The sequence below is a fragment of the Gigantopelta aegis genome, chromosome 3 (genome assembly GCF_016097555.1).
Source record: "Gigantopelta aegis isolate Gae_Host chromosome 3, Gae_host_genome, whole genome shotgun sequence".
Classification (NCBI taxonomy): Eukaryota; Metazoa; Mollusca; class Gastropoda; order Neomphalida; family Peltospiridae; genus Gigantopelta; species Gigantopelta aegis.
Window position 1 is genome coordinate 32830363 of NC_054701.1, and position 17923 is coordinate 32848285.

The 17923-nt window shown below is 39.4% G+C and overlaps 1 protein-coding gene across 1 annotated transcript in view; it reads right to left on the bottom strand.

Moving 5' to 3' along the window:
* Positions 1–377: 377 nt before the first annotated feature.
* LOC121389841 (MFS-type transporter SLC18B1-like) overlaps positions 378–17923 on the bottom strand; it is a 37683-nt gene continuing 20137 nt past the window's right edge. The window contains exons 6-13 of the mRNA XM_041521493.1: positions 17787–17874; positions 11430–11569; positions 11092–11193; positions 9025–9119; positions 5065–5160; positions 3846–3920; positions 2296–2389; positions 378–1242 (exon numbers count right to left, since the gene is read on the bottom strand). Coding sequence (XP_041377427.1) covers positions 1144–1242; positions 2296–2389; positions 3846–3920; positions 5065–5160; positions 9025–9119; positions 11092–11193; positions 11430–11569; positions 17787–17874 — 789 coding nt within the window. The 3' untranslated portion in view covers positions 378–1143. The remainder of the gene's footprint in view (positions 1243–2295; positions 2390–3845; positions 3921–5064; positions 5161–9024; positions 9120–11091; positions 11194–11429; positions 11570–17786; positions 17875–17923) is intronic.

Here is a 17923-nt window from a genome sequence, read left to right on the forward strand (position 1 = left end):
CTCTCTAAACCGGATACCTCTTAACACCGGACATTTTACTTGGTACCGAGGGTGTCCGGTTCAGAGGAGTTTCACTGTAATACTACTACTACTACTACTACTACTACTACTACTACTACTACTACTACTACTACTACTACTACTACTATTATTATTATTAGTTGTCTTAATAGAGAACGTCAGCAGAGATGGCTTCTAAAGTGGATTGCATCATCCAGAGGAAAACACCACATATGCAGCACTCCAAGGCCTCAGCATCAACTTTGACATCTCATGACGAAGAAACATCTGAGCAACCTCGCGACTTTCGTCCGGAACTCAGTGACGGCACCACACTTTCATTCAAATTTTAATGGGGAAATTAAAACAAAAAACTATTTTGTGCATGAATGTGTTGTTATTGTTGAACCTTTGCTGTCACGTGGTACTTAAAAGCCTCAAACAGTTCAACCTCAAATAGTGTTGAACTATTTGAGGGTTTCTATACATTATTCAACTAACTGGGGGTTCTGAAACTATTTGAGATATAGCAATACCTACTAATGTTCACCTAACTTTGTTTTAAATGCATATATTTTAAATATATTAATAAAGTATGTAGTTAGGGATTATTTTCCTGGGACAAGAAGTGGAAAGAGTTTGAAAAAGTGAACAAGACACAGTAAAGCAAAGAAAAAGTAGTCAACACTGCAGAAATGTGATGTAAAAATTATATCAATTTCTAAGCCATGTATAGAAAAAATCCACCATCTTACATCTCCTATAGCTGAGGAGTGTGCCCATGATAGGGTGCGTAAACCTTCGTTGGATATAAATTTGAAATGAATGAGATACCATGCGTATACTGAACTGGTGAAAGTTCACCATTAGTTATTTCAACGAAATGAAATAACCAGTATACGTCAATTATCGGTCAAACTTAGCTATCGGGTTTCATGTTGTCAGGTATGGATTGTATTTACATTTTTGTCGCATCCATAGTGTGGTCACATAAAGGGCGTGGATATGACATTTAGCAACGTTAGCCTACAGATACGAGATTAGCTCGTTCATAGTGTGACCCTAGCCGTAACATTTTCTTTGTTCGGTTTTGTTCTGCGTCGGTCGCCGGCGTGTTAAAGATTGGACGGAAACCAGGGCAGTTTATTTTGTCAATAATAGGATGTCAGGCGAGTCTTCGTTTTTCTTAGATGTCACATCCTTCATGTATCTGTATAGCAGCAGGCCGAGTGCTAACGTTCCCTGCAACAAGAATGAAACATATAAATGAATGAACAAATTTAATTTTAACAACACTCCAGGTCAAAGAAGGAAGGAAGGAAGGAAGGAAGGAAAGAAATGGTTTATTTAACGACGCACTCAACACATTTTATTGACGGTTATATGGCGTCGGACATATGGTTAGGGACCACAGATATATATATATATATATATATATATATATATATATATATATATATATATATAGAGAGAGAGAGAGAGAGAGAGAGAGAGAGAGAGACAGACAGAGACAGAGAGACAGAGAGACAGAGACAGAGAGACAGACAGAGCATGTGTGTGCGCATGTGTGTGTGTGTGTGTGTGTAAATATAAAAACCTGCTGGCTAGAATGATGTATAAACATGCTGTCACTAAAAACTCACACAAGTGATGTATACTCCTGGAATGACAGGTGTATTTGTCTGAACCTTGCCGCCACTCTAATCTATATGTTATTAAAAACTCACACAAGTAACCTATAACCATTCAATGCACTCTAATATATTAAGCATGCTATCTCTAAACACTCACACAATTGACGTATAATCATTCAATGCACTATAAACTTGCTGTCTCTAAAAACTCACACAAGTAACGTATAATCCTGCAATGCACTACAAACTTGCTGTCTCTAAAAACTCACACAATTATCGTATAATCCTGCAATGCACTACAAACTTGCTGTCTCTAAAAACTCACACAAGTAACGTATAATCCTGCAATGCACTATAAACTTGCTGTCTCTAAAAACTCACACGAGTAACGTATAATCCTGCAATGCACTATAAACTTGCTGTCTCTAAAAACTCACACAAGTAACGTATAATCCTGCAATGCACTACAAACTTGTTGTCTCTAAAAACTCACACGAGTAACGTATAATCCTGCAATGCACTACAAACTTGTTGTCTCTAAAAACTCACACGAGTAACGTATAATCCTGCAATGCACTACAAACTTGCTGTCTCTAAAAACTCACACAAGTAACGTATAATCCTGCAATGCACTATAAACTTGCTGTCTCTAAAAACTCACACAGGTAACGTATAATCCTGCAATGACGGTGAGAGACCACTCAAACCCAGCATGCTGTGTCATCACTCCTCCAAATACTGCACCCGAGAAAAAACTGCAACGACAACACCTTTCATTTATTTTATTTAGCTGTATTACGTACTTATATCCAGTTGGAAGTTCAGGGCCGCTGTCCTGGACACAAGCTATCTGAGAAATCTGTCCGAAACAGTTTAATAATTAGTCGTTAGTGCTAGGGAAGTCGGAATAGTCTCCCTTGATCCATTAAACAAGCTTCAAATTTGTGAAATGTAAACATATAACCGTGAGTTTCATGCCCAGAGAAAATTACATCTAAATACTTTCATTTGTTGTTATTTTAAAATGTATATATTACTGCAAAATGAAATAACGGTTACCAACACGTTAACCTGACGTCACAGTCTGAATCTGCATTACATCTCCATATTGACACCCCCCCCCCCCACCCCCCTAAAAAACAAGAAAAAAGAATTAAAAAAAGAAAAACAAAAGAAGAACCCCCCTAAAAAACAAGAAACAAAGAACTGGCTATTTTAATTGATATGGAATTAAGATTCCTTTTCGTCAAGGATTTTTGAGGAAACCACTGTTTACACTGAGTGGCAGCATATTACAATTTTGATAGTTCTAATTAATTTAAATATTGCAAACATTATTTGTAAGATCAATTATCTGTAGTTGTGTATCACAAATGCGTGTACATATGGCGATATGTTACACTTGCAGATTTCAAAATGCACCTTTAAAATTTACTCTGGGTTAGAATCGTTATCGCGATGCCACTACCCACTAACAACTAGCACATGACTTAGCCATAGTGTCCCCGCGGCCTGCAGGGAATGAATGAATACATGTTTGTTTAACGACACCCCAGCACAAAAACACATATCGGCTATTGGGTGTCACAAATGGTAAGTATATGGAAATAGCGGCCTGTAGGGCAACAACTATAATCAGATATTACTTTCATTTTATTGTTTAAATTACTAATTTCTGTACATCCGAGTGTTTATGGTCATCCTGGTGTTTGTAATATGGCGAAATGCATTTTCCATAATTCTAAAAACGCACGTACCTCTGAGAAGTAAAGGTTATGGAGACGAGGTTTAATGTATCCCCCCCCCCCCCCCCCCCCCCCCCCCCCCCCCTTAAACGTCATATACTCTTGTTTCACTTTATTGTAATTTTATACAGATGACTTACAGGTTTGTAGATTAATCAAATTTAGTGTCTTTTTTCAGAAGTTGAAACTAGGGTCTGCGACTTTAATAAGAACGCCTGTTTAAAGGTTGCATTACATCAGAGTAATTCTCATTGCTAGCAATGTTGCAAAAATGGGGACGGGGGGGGGGGGGGTTGCTATATACTATTTAGAGTTAGGGGACGGCACACCCCCTCCACCGCTCCGACGTCTGTGTTATGGATGATAATTCCAATGTAAATGGCGATAACGTAATGATTCTTTGGAAATAAAGGACGTGATGTAGTCGATCGAGGTGGGTTCTTTTTAGCTGCCATAATTTACTTACCCAGCAGTTGTAAACGTGATGTAGCAGGATGATACCAACCCATGAGTGTCGAGACTGTCGTCGTAACCCAGTTCTCTGGAGAAGAAGAAACATTACTGACGAAATGAGTAGTCTGTCTGTCTGTCTGTCTGTCTGTCTCTCTCTCTCTCTCTCTCTCTCTCTCTCTCTCTCTCTCTCTCTCTCTCTCTCTCTCTCTCTCTGACTGTCTCTCTGTCTCTCTCTTTCTCTCTCTCATCCTCTCTCTGTCTGTATGTCTGTCTGTCTGTCTGTCTCTCACTCTCTCTCTCTCTCTCTCACACACACACACACACGCGCGCGCGCACACACAGTCTGTCTGTCTCTCTCTCTGTCTCTCTCTCTCACACACACACACACACACACACACACACACACACACACACACACACACACACACACACTCGCTCGCCCCTCTCTTTCTCCCGTCCCTCTTTGTCTCTCTATTTAAAGACTCCTCGGCACTATTTTCCAAAAATAGAGAGGACAGTGCATACCACGGCATTTGATGTCACTAAACGGGGAGGGAGAAATAATTCGAATCCATCGATGACTATCGACCCAGAGACTCATCGCACCTCAGGCGAGCGCTTTATCACTGATATACATCCCACCACTGGAATAAGGGAGTAACTATTAAACACAATGAAAGGGGGCGGACCAGTCAGATAAAAGTTAAAGTTTGATTTCTTTAACGGCACCACTATAGCACATTGATTATTATTCATCGGCTACCCAAGATCAAACATTTGGTAATTTTGACATATCGTTTTAGAGAGGAACCCGCCGCATTTTTCCATTAATAGCAAGGGTTCTATTATAAGCACCACCCCACAGACAGGATACCACATACCACGGCCTTTGATATATCAGTCGTGATGTACTGGCTGGTACGAGAAATATCCCAATGGGGATCCACCGACGGGGATCAACCCTAGACCGAGCGCTCATCAGAGAGAGAGAGAGAGAGAGAGAGAGAGAGAGAGAGAGAGAGAGAGAGAGAGAGAGAGAGAGAGAGAGAGAGGGGGGGGGGGGGGAACCCGCTACCGAGACATAGCGTACTCATAACGATAAAGCAGCACGTTATATGAACTATATGCACGTTCTCATACCACGGCTTTTGATTGTGGTTGGGCCAAGAAAAAACAACTCGAGTCTATAAGTATGACACCTAATGTGAGGTTAGTGACATAAAAATACTTACTTGACACCAATGAGGATACAGCCGATTGTCGATATGTACATACTTCCCAGTGTAGCCCCACTGACCACGCCAAACACACAGTTCATCACTATGGAACTACAAATACACATACATGATGCCTATAATGCTAGCGTCAGGCTACCAATTGTCAGCACAAAGTTGACCAAGTCACAACTTCTACGACTGTCCAGTTGCTAGTCTGAGCGCTCTTACAGCTCGATTCTCACCATAAAACACATTAGTTGTTAATCGGAGTGCACCCACCGTCGGGAGTTGGGGAAATTACAACGCAACGTTTGGCCAACTTTGTGGTGACAGTTGACAGTCTGAGACTAGCATAATACCTAGTGTTGAAATTCATCATCGACCATCGATTATAATCGTTGTGCACATATCAGCTATCGATTGTACAATCGGTTAGAATTATATGAACTTAAAATGATTTTAATTATTCACCGGGGTAGACATTACAGTTCTTTAATTTGACCTTTTAGCATCCATTTAATATTTAATTTACATTAATGTACACGAAAACATATTCAAAATTCTACATTAATTGTTTTAGCCTACATTAATTCGGTGTCGGCCCGGGAAGTAGAAAATTCTCTTTTGGGTAATTTTATGGCGATCTTAGATTAAATAATATAGTATTATACAATATCTTTCGTCGCTGCCCTAAACGCCAGAGGGCGTAATGGGCAGTAAGTAAGTATACAATATCTCAGTTTGCAATACAATATCTCAGTCCATCATGTTGTTTTGAGATTCAGATACATACATCTATCAAAAACGTATGGTAAGTTTGGTGCCCTCGGATGGTACCAAGTGGTCAAATTTGGGATCTCAACTTATGGACTAATTATTATTATGTATGTATGTATGTATGTATGTATGTATGTATGTATGTATGTATATATGAATATATATATATATATATATATGTACTCTTCAAAAAAAGAAACGCATAACTGGTATATGTTAGGATTGGATTGCAAATGTATAGCATCATATCTTTGCTCAATACCAGAGCAGTAAAATTGAAACTTGTTAAACATGATCAGATCATCACTTGGAATGAAATCGTCTATCAAATCAACAGGATTAGGCCACCGTATCAAGGTCACGGTCATGGACACTAATATCGAGTATGAGCCCCATGAGCAGCAATGACGGCTTGGCACCTCCTACGCATGGAATCAAATAATGCTTGAATCACAGGCTGGGGAATTGTAGCCCATGTTTGTTGCAAAGCCTGGAGCAGCTGGGGTAGCGTTTGTGGCGCAGGGTTACGTTGCCGTAAACGTCGATCTAGTTCATCCCACAGGTGCTCGATGGGGTTAAGATCAGGTGATCTTGAAGGCCATGTCATCACTCCGACATTGTGTTGATTCAGGAAGTATGTTGTTATACGAGCGCTATGTGGTCGTGTATTGTCGTGCTGGAAGATGACATTTTCTGCGTTGATGAAATGTATGGCGTGACGCTGGAGAATTTCGTTGCAGTAACGTTGGGCTGTTAGATGACCTGGGACATGTACAAGGTCTGTTCTGCCAGTGTAAGTTATGGCCGCCCATACCATAACATTTCCCCCTCCATATCTGTCCACCTGCCGCACACAATTATTGGCATAACGCTCGTTACGTCGTCGGTAAACTCTAGCTCTGCCTTCGGCGCGTTGAAGCAAAAAACGCGACTCGTCGCTGAAAGCCACTCTTCGCCACTGCTGTCGACGCCATATCAGACAACGTCTGCACCATGTAAGCCGTAGACGCCTATGTTGCGCGGTTAAAATTATCCGTCTAGCTGGTCTTCTAGCTAGGATATTGGCTTCACGTAAACGGTTTCTTACGGTCTGGTCCGAAATTCTTCGCATCCCAGGTATGGCAGAAGTTGATGATGAAGCAGTTAGGAATCTGTCACGTAAATGTCGTAGACGTATGTATCTGTCTTGCGCCGGTGTGGTAACTCTGGGACGACCGGATCTGGGGCGGTCACGTGACACTCCAGTTTGCTGATAACGGTGCCAAAGCCTAGATATTGTACTCTGAGATGTGTTGAAAAGACGTGCAACTGTTGATTGCGATTCCCCGGCTTCCATCCGGCAATTGCGTTGTTACGTTGTGGTTCTGTCAGCCTGGGCATAATTTCAACGTTACGTAGCGACACGATCGATAATGCGTGTGTGAATGTATCTCAATTTTCTGTCAAGGGGTAGTGCACGTGCTGTGCTGTACGTGCATGATTTGTACGTGATAAATGTGAGCTCTGCAACCATTATTATGGATATTGTGAAAAACATATTTGCACGTGCTAATCTCAAATCATGCGTTTTGTCAGCTTCAGAATTGCATGATATCATATCCACTAGCTATAGAATAAGATAATATTAAAACATTCACTATTGTGTTATTTCAAAATTAATGTTATGAAAAATATGCTCTATGGGTTTCTTTTTTTGAAGAGTATATATATATATATATATATATATATATATATATATATATATATATATTATGTGTGTGTGTGTGTGTGTGTGTGTGTGTGTGTGTGTGTGTATGTACGTATGTATTATTAATACCGACGATGTAACCAGACATAAGAATTCGTAGTACTAATATATCTAGGCCTACTGTAATACAGTATCAGCTCGTTGTTATCTTTTGACTGCACACATCGACAAACAAGGAAAGAAATGTTTTGTTTAACGACGCACTCAACACATTGTATTTACGGTTATATGGCGTCGGACATATGTTTAAGGACCACACAGATATTGAGGGAGAAAATCTGCTGTCGCCACTTCATGGGCTACTCTTTTCTATTAGGAGCAAGGGATCTTCTATATACACCATCTCATAGACAGGATAGCACATACCACGGCCGTTAATGTACTAGTCGTGATGCACTGGCTGGAGCGAAAAATAGCCCAATGGGCCCACTGACGGGGATCGATCCCAGACCGACCGCGCATCAAGCGATCACTTTGCCACTGGGCTACGTCTCCCCCCCCCCCCCCCCACCCCACCCACATCGACAAACACGTAATGCGGCAATGTAGTGCCTCGAAGTAGATATTCGTAAGTGGTAAATACCAAGTCATCCCACTACGTACAATTCATTTTAGGACCATTTATACAAGTTTATCTACTTCCTGGACCATAACTATTAATTGCAACACGTACAACGTAGGACCGTTACAGTTCACATTTTCAGCCCCAGCCGATTGTGAAATTTTTAAATTTTATAACAGGTGACCGACTAACCTCAGTTATGCTGAATAACAGTCATTGTTGTGTCTTTTGGTCTAATGCCTATGACACATTTGAGGTACCATTTTTTATTTTTATTAAAAAAACCCATACATGTATGTATGCTAGTATGTGTGTGCACGTATGTAAACACATGTTTATGGATAGGTATATGCGTATGTTAGTACATGTTAAAGTTTTATTTTGTTTAACGACACCACTAGAGCACATTGATTAATTAATCATCAGCTATTGGATGTGAAGCATTTGGTAGTCATCAGAGCAAACCCGTTACATTTTTCCTAATGCAGAAAGGGGTCTTTTATATGCACTTTCCCACAGACAGGAAAGCACATACCACGACCTTTGACCAGTTGTTGATATGAGTATTTTTTATAAAAATGTTAAATAATTGTTACACTAGTAGGTGGTTGCAAGTGCCTCTTAACAATGCCAGAAGAAACTACTGAACACTCCGAAGTATTCAGACTAAGCCCACAGCTAAAAGCTGATGGGGGAATGACAGGTGTGTGGCATAGATAGCCACAAGAGACAAGCACCTCTCGCGATTGGAGAAACAAGAACTGAGATGTGGAGATAGACAGCGAAAGATGTTGAAAGATAGGAGTTGACAGATCGGGGAGAACTGAGATGGAATTCAAAGGAGTAAACGGAAAGGGGCAGAGGGATAAAAAAAAGTTATTACACTCACGGTTTTAATGGTTTTAGTAGTGGGCTTGGCCCCCATAACATCAAAGTAATGGCAGCTACAAATGGGACAACGGCCAGGAACAATGTGCAATAGCCCTGTTAACAAAAATACACGTGTGCTCAAATACGTCCGTTAGGCGCAAATTCCATTTGTCCGTAAGCACTGACCTCGGTGGTATCGTAGTTAAGCTATCGGACAGTGGATACTGGGTTCGCAGCCCGGTACCGACTCCCACCCAGAGCGAGTTTTAACGACTCAGTGTGTAGGTGTAAGACCATTATACCCTCTTCTCTCTCACTAACCACTAACAACTAACCCACTGTCCTGGACAGACAGTCCAGATAGCCGTGGTGTCTGCCCAGGACAGCGTGTTTGAACCTTAATTGGATATAAGCACGAAAATAAGATGAAATGAAATGTCCGTAAACTGTAGTATTACCATATGTACTAGTCTGCAAAACGTAATCCGTAGGAATAACTTTCGACGTAAATAGGTTGAGTAGGTTACATCGATGCGTCTGATACGCGTGTGCGTATCAGTGCATTATTAATTGTGTACACGTGTACGCAGACCGAGTACGGATAAATGGAATTTGCGCCTTAATTATTGATAATACTGGACTTTGGTTTTGTATGTTTACTGGCACACATTTTTATGCGTTTGTGCATAAATTATTAAATAAAAAATCCATTGCTGAAATGCTTTAAACTACAAAGAGATACAGCTTGATGTCCATAGAAATAACAGCCAAATAATAGTAAAGATACTTTTGAGAAAATTGATTTATAATATGAGTTAATCTAGATATGTGATAATTACAGCCATCAGATGATGAACCTTCCATTAACTCATTTAAAAACGTATCTCTGCAGAAGACTGATTCTAAAAGAGGTTATGGTGAATTCAGCTATGATTCACTAATAAGTGGGGTCGGGACGCGTAATTAGCCCAGTTGGTAAAGCGCTCGCACGGTCGGTATTGGGATCGATTCCATTCGGTGGGCCCATTGGGCTATTTCTCGTTTCAGCCAGTACTTTTCACAGCTAGTATAACAAAGGCCGTGGTATGTACTATCCTGTCTGTGTGATGATTCACAAAAAGATCCCTTGCTGCTAATCGGAAAGAATAGCACAGGTGACAGAGGTTTTTTTCTTTAACTATCTGTGAGTGGCGAGGATCGATCCCAGACCGATCACGCATCATTATAAGTTTGAAGGAAATCTTTTCACTATACCGGTATGGCTATCAGGGGTGGATCCAGCAAATATTTGTGGCGTGGTAATAGGAATAGGGCACATGGACCACCTCGTCAAAGGAGCATACGAATGGAAGAAAAAAAAAAGGAAAAAAAAGGGGCACATGAATATCCTGGTCCCCTCTTGTATTCGCCTGTGTTTTTTTTTTTTAACGACACCACTAGAGCACATTGATTAATTAATCATCGGCTATTGGATGTCAAACATTTGGCAATTCTGATTAGAAGTCAACAGAGGAAATCCGCTACATTTTTCCTAATGCAGCAAGGGATCTTTTATATGCACCATCCCACAGACAAGATAGCACATGCCACCGCCTTTGATATACCAGTCGTGGTGCACTGGCTGGAACGACAAATAACCCAATGGATCCACTGACGGGGATCGATCCCAGATCGACAGCGCATCAAGCGAGTGCTTTACCACTGGGCTGTGTCCCGCCCCCTCTGGGTTTTACCACTGATCTACATCCCTGTTATGTGGGCATGTTTAGCACACATTATTATATCAACTGTTCTTGATTAAATTAGCTAGAAAACAAATAAAGAAAAGCACTACTGATTCGGCCAGAAAATGTAATACAAATGTATTTTCTGTGTACATCCTATTTTCAACCAAGGTTTCTTTCAGAATCACAATTTAAGCCCAGTGCCACCAGATAAACAATCTTCATATTTTCCAACACTTTCAAAATGTATGTATGGAATCGTTTACGTTTGGCGAAATATCACAAATATTATTAAAAAACCCTAACAACAACCCACTATAGAAATATGACACTTTGCCTATGATAATAGATAATAAAAATACCTTTTTATCCACTATCCAGGCACATACGGGTGCTATGATGGCAAACGACGAAACAGGAGCGAGGTACAAAAGTCCAATCCACAAAGGTGAAAACCCAAATGCCTGAAAGGAAAATAATGGAAGAAGAATATATTTTATTGATATCAAGCAGAAAATGCAAATGAATGTTGATACCTTCAGTTCCTACCACTGAATGTCAAAAGGAATGACCAGTGATCACAACTCTTCCACAGTGATTATTAAGCGGCCATTAGGGTAATGCGTCCAAGGGCAACACTTGAACATAAAAAATAAAAATAAAAACATTAGAAAGTGCAAAATCAGTACGATCTTCTTACCTTTTCAATATAAACGGCGTATGTGGTTTCGACGACAGATAACCTCATAGCAAAACAAAGCTGACACCAACAAGCGATGCAGACGATTGGACTTTTAAACAGACCAATGAAAGATCTCGATTGTGTGACTAAAGATCCATCTGAAACCGAAGAAGAAGAAGAAAAAACAAAAGAAAAACATTTTACACTTCATGGAATAAAGTCCTATGAGATAAATCACCAAACCGCAGGTGAATGCTAGTTTTACACTTCATTTAATCCTGTTCGATAAATCATGTCAAAGTAAAGGTTAGTGCGAGTTTTACACTTTATTGAATAATGTCATATTCGATAAATCACCAACCTAAAGGACAGTGTTAGTTTTACACTTTATTCAATAATATCCTATTCGATAAATCACCTAACTAAAGGTTATGTTGATATTTTTGCATTTTACATTCAGTTTTGCTAGATTAAGCATACAATTGGCATTAACTTGTACTATATGTCAGGTTTTAGAAAAATATTCCACATTCTTGAAATTCCAAGCACCGAATATTCCAGTACCTTTTGGGAGCTGATGCTTTCTAGAATATTTTGGTACTTTCTAGAATCTTCCAATGGCTACTATGTTTTAGTTCTTTTTAGAATGTTCCAGTACTTTCTAGAATGTTCCAGTGTTGTCTAGAATGTTCCAGTGCTTTTTAGAATGTCCTAATGCTGCCCCCCCCCCCCCCCCTCCCCAGATGGTGTATATATAAGCCTAGACGTGCATAGGTCAAATTAGTATTTTTCAGGTGCGCAATGTCTTCATCGCGAAGCTGCTTACATTATAGCGATTCATTTTGTTACGTTTGTGGATTCTATATTAGCCCAAGGCAGGTAAAACATGGAATCAAAGTATCTACGAAATTTGCACAAGCTTATGAATTATACTTTTGGATGAACATTGGGGATCAAGACAAATCATGGGCTCCACACGTAATTTGTGGTACATGTCGATCGAATGTGGAGGGATGGATGCGAGGTGACCGCCCCTCAATGCCCTTTGCCATACCCCGAATATGGCGAGAACCACAGAACCATGTGAATGACTGCTACTTCTGTATGGTGGATATTTCAAGATTCAAGAAAACGAAAAATCGACATGATATCACATATCCAGATATTCCATCATCTATTGCTCCAGTTCCACACTCTGAAGAACTGTCTGCCTGCTAAAGATTTGGAGAGTGAAGGTGAACATTTTGAATCTGAATCTGAAGAATTTTATGTTGGTCATACTAACGAAGAAAAGAAGCAACCACCAGCAGGAACTGGATGATTTGATTCGAAATCTCGGGCTGACGAAGTCTAATGCAGAGCTTCTAACATCAAGACTGATGGAGTGCAACCTTTTGGAGAACAGCTGTCGATCAACAGCTGCTAGGAAAAGACATGAAAGGTTCTCAAAATATTTTTACGGTGAAAGATGATTTATGTTTCTGCAATGACATTGAGAACTTGTTTCAAGAACTGGGTATTGGTCATGAACCAAATGATTGGCATTTCTTCATAGACATTTCCTCCCGAAGTCTCAAATGTATTCTTCTGCACAATGGAAATCAGCATCCATCAATACCAATTGGGCACTCTGTGCATATAAAGGAAAACTACGAAAATGTAAATGTAAGGTACAAATGGCAGGTCTGTGGCGATTTCAAAATGATTATCTTCTTAAAAGGACACCAAGGAGGCTATACCTGTGGGACAGCTGTGCTACATCTCAACACTACCGCAAAAGACACTGGCCTCAAAGAGAACACTTTATTTCAGGCACACAGAATGTGAAGTACCAGCCCTTGGTAGAATCAGAGAAAGTCCTTATCCATCCACTGCATATCAAACTTGGTCTTGTCAAACAGTTTGTGAAAGCACTTAACAAAGAAGGCAAAGCTTTCAAATACATTTCCAACATGTTTCCACATTGTCAAAAGCAAAAATCGAAGGTGGTATTTTCCCCGGACCAGATGTTCGAAAGATGCTTCATTCACAAGAATTTGAAGAAAAAATGACATCAAAAAGCTTGGATGCCGGATGGCTATGAAATTGCATTTCCTCCATTCTCACCTAAATTTCTTCAGTGAAAATATGGGTGACATTAGTGAAGAACACGGCGAAAGATTTCACCAAGATATATCAACTATGGAAAAAAGAGATCAAGGGAAATGGGACTGCAACATGATGGGTGACTATCTGTGGGGGTTAATACGTGATGACTCATCAAACTGTTCATTTGTGATTTGTAATCTTTGTTGTTGATTTATACCTATATAGTAGAACATGCAGAATATCTATGTAATATTTGTGTTAATAAATGCCATTACAAATCCATCAATATAGTGTTCTGTATATGTCTTTGGAGCGAGAAATCTCATAAATTCGTAAAACATTTCCTAAAAATAGTGAAAGTGAGATTCTGTGACTAAAACTAACACTATAGAAGAAGTAGTGACATTTTTGTAATCAGTACACTTTAACTAAACATAATCAACACAAAAATTGACATAACTAAGAACTTTGAAAATTTCTGTTACATTGTATAATGTCCTATTCGATAAATCATCAAGCCGACGGTTATTGGTTGTTGTTGTTGTTGTGTGTTTTTTGTGTGTGTTTTTTGGTTGTTTTTGGTTTAATGACACCACAAGAGCACACTGATATATTTATCATCGGCTATTGGATGTCAAACATATGGTAATTTTGACATATAGTCTTAGTCAAGAAACCCTGTATGTTTTTTCGTTAGTAGCAAGGGATCTTTTATATGCACCATCACAAAGACAGGATAGTACATATCACGGCCTTTGATAAACCAGTCGTAATTTTCCTATTAGCAGGAAGATGTATGTGTGTATGTATGTATGTATGTATGTGTTTATGTATGCGTGTGTTCTCATGCGCTCCTGTGTTCGCGTGTTGTTTGAAATTCACAAAGTGTGTTTCTAATTTTACTCTATTACATTTACTCATTTATTTATGGATAACGTAGATGCACCTAAAATCACACAGCTTGTCTCAAATGACAGCAATCGTTTATATCCAAGTCTAAGACGTATATGGAACGTGCACGTGAGTCATCTACATCATTCATTTTGCAAGGTCAATCTGCGTGGGGCGGGACTTAATGCACGATCGGTCTGGAATCGATCCCGTCGGGGGCCCATTTGGGCTATTTCTCGTTCGAGCATATAGCATTTTACTCCACTTAAATGCATGAAAATACACACCTTAATTTTAAGGTACGTGTGTATTGTAGACATTAGTTCAAATAAAATCAGTATTCAGGAACGAGTAATAAAACAATTTGGTACATTAAATCACGTGTGAAAGTATGTTTATATATGTCTGTGTGTATACACCTGGACATTAATTAAGCACCACCTAGTTTTGACCGTGTGGTTTATACTTAGCATATAGTTGTGAACATTTTATAGATACTAAACACTGAAATTAATGTTAGACTGTATACAGAGGATATTGAAACAGATTGACTCTGACATCAACATATACTCAAAGGCAAAAGGTATTGTGACATGGATTGTTTGGAGTAATAAATTTGTGAATGGATTTATGGATGTAAACCAGAGAAAATGTGCATGAAACTGCTCAAAGAAATGCAACCAAGCAGTTGTTGCAGCGATTGCATGCTTTGTGCAAGAAACATGGAATATTCGGGAGAAATGCTGTCCAGTGTTCACCATAAAAGGCCAGACATTCAGTCGCAAATCATTGCCACTCTGTGCAGCCTTCAGAAGTCCAGAAGTCAGAAAAACACCATTAGTGGACTGTTTGATGCAATTTTCGTCATGCCACGCCTCAGTGAAAATGACAGATGGCGAGTCATAGGGATGCTTGAATCTGGTATCTTGCAGCGTGACATCGCACGTCAATTTAACGTCCACAGAAACACCATAATATTATAGTACTAATGGCAACGATATCAACAAAACAACCAGATCAGGGACCGTCCCCGTAGCGGCCGACCACCCGCGACAACCTCTCGCCAAGACACATGGATCCGAACCACGCATCTGCGAAACAGGTTCTAGGCAGCAACCCTCACAGCCCGTACCATCCCTTTCTCCACCGTTTAGTGGCTTCAATGAGCCGACGGTGCCAGTCCTGTATCAATGCTCAAGGTGGGCACACTCACTACTGACTGTGAATTTCGCTCTGGACCCCCTCTAGTGATGTGGCTCATTTGCATATGGCAGGTGCGCCCTTTTCATGGACTATTACTCGTTTCCATACCTTCGGACATTTCTCTTTCCATGTTATAACGTTTCATACACGGCAGTAAAAACTTATCATATATACATATATATCACAGCGTAACAAAAATGCATACTTATGCATTATTATGCATCGATATTGATAGCTGTTGTTATCTGACGAATCGAACTGATAAATATTAACCATGCGTCTCTCAAGCCATCCAAGACCACATCATCTAGCACACAGCATTGGTCTGTGCATGTCTCAGCCAGTGCATCACGACTAGTATATTAAAGACCGTGGTATGTGCTATCATGTCTGGGATAATGCATATAAAAGATCCCATGCTACTAATCGAAAAATGTAGCGGGTTTCCTCTGTAAGACTATATATTATGTCAAAATTACCAAATGTTTGACATCCAATAGCCGATGATTATTAAATCAATGTGCTCTAATGGTGTCGTTAAACAAAGCAAACTTTCTTTTTTATTTCAGAAATTATGACAAAAGCTGATATCCCTTGCAAGGGGCAAGTTAGATAAAGGTGGGATTTTTTTTAATATTTAAAATCTCTTATTCTATAACTGTTTTGTTTTCCTGTTAAGTAATCATTAACTTTCGTGTTAAATAATCATATTAAATTTTAGTTTTGATAATTATATTTTAGAAAGTTTTAACTAAATATGTGTGTAACGTACACGTATGTCATCACTGTTAACAACATACCAATTGATTAGAAAATTAGAAATCAACTATTAACATTCTCCGAAGTAGTCCGGTTAAGCCCACAGCTAAAACTGATGGGGAATAGCAGATGTGTGTCATGGATAGCCACAAAAGACAAGCACCTGTCGCGGTTGGAGAGACAAGGACTGGGATGTGGAGGTGGACAGCGAAAGAAGTTGAAAGATAGGAGGAGCTGCCAGATCGGGAAGAAATGAGATGGAAGTCAAAGGAGAGAAAAATGAAAGGGGGCAGTGGGATAAAAAAGAGAGAAAAAAGAGAAGAAAATAAGAAATTAAAGTTTAAAACATTTAAGGATTTTTGTTTTATAAGAACCCACCATTTACTAACTAACCATTCTACATTTGACCTTGGGTCATAATATGACAAGTTAAAAGTTAAAGTTTGTTTTGTTTAACGACACTGCTAGAGCACGATGCTTTAATAATCATCAGATATTGGATTTCAAACATTGGGTAATTTTCAACTCGTAGTTTTTGTGGACACCAGCTAGATTTCCCCATTAATAACAAGGGATCTTTTATATGCACTTTCTCACAGACAGAATACACATATCACAGTCTTTGATATACTAGTTATGGGGTACTGGCTGAGACGGAGGGGTAGGGGGTGGCGGTGGGATGAACTCATTCAGAGAATGTGGTGGCTCGATCATACGACACAACCACCTCAAGCGAGCGCTCTACCGACTGAACTAGATCCCGCCCCCTTATAATTAGTGCACGGGACACATTAAGGCAATACCACACTAACTACGTCCATCCGGATTACCGTATAATATGACAGCAGATTTCATCGTGTGGTATGTAACATTATTTATCCAATAACTTACCCATAATATCCATGTCATAAACCCATGTGATAATTCAGTGTATTAACATGGTTAACTATGGTATGCAAGGTTACAAGGTATCTAAGTAATGTGTTGCTGTAGATGGGTCATTTGCTTGCACACCAACAACACCTGTTTACCTGAGCGTAACGTTGTCAAACATTAAGTTAAAATGCTTGACGTGAAACTAATTTGTGATAATCGTGATGACGTCATATTACCAACGGCGGCGATTTTAGTACTGTGATTTCCTAATTTTTAAAATTAAAATGTTATTTTAGAACTGTTATAGGATAAATAGAATTCGCTATTCGTTTTTTTTTTTAATATCTAAAATATCAACCTCATCTAGTTAATCGGCATTTGTCTCGGCAGAGCCTGGACAAATACCGATTAACATAGACTCGGTTAATATTTTCCATATTAAAAAATACTCGTGACGAATCCTAAATGGAAACACGCTTTTCTCTAAACAACAAAATGTTACCTTTTTTATTCAACCCATTCCAACAAATCATTTGCATATTATATGAATATACGTACACTGTGATGGCGTAAACATAAAGGCTACTCCAGTGCAAACCAACATAGCAATACCAACGCTCCAAAACGGCATTCCGAACCCGCCAAGCTGAAAACAGAATGAAAGGAGTGGGTGGGTTTTTTTTCTTGCACTCGAA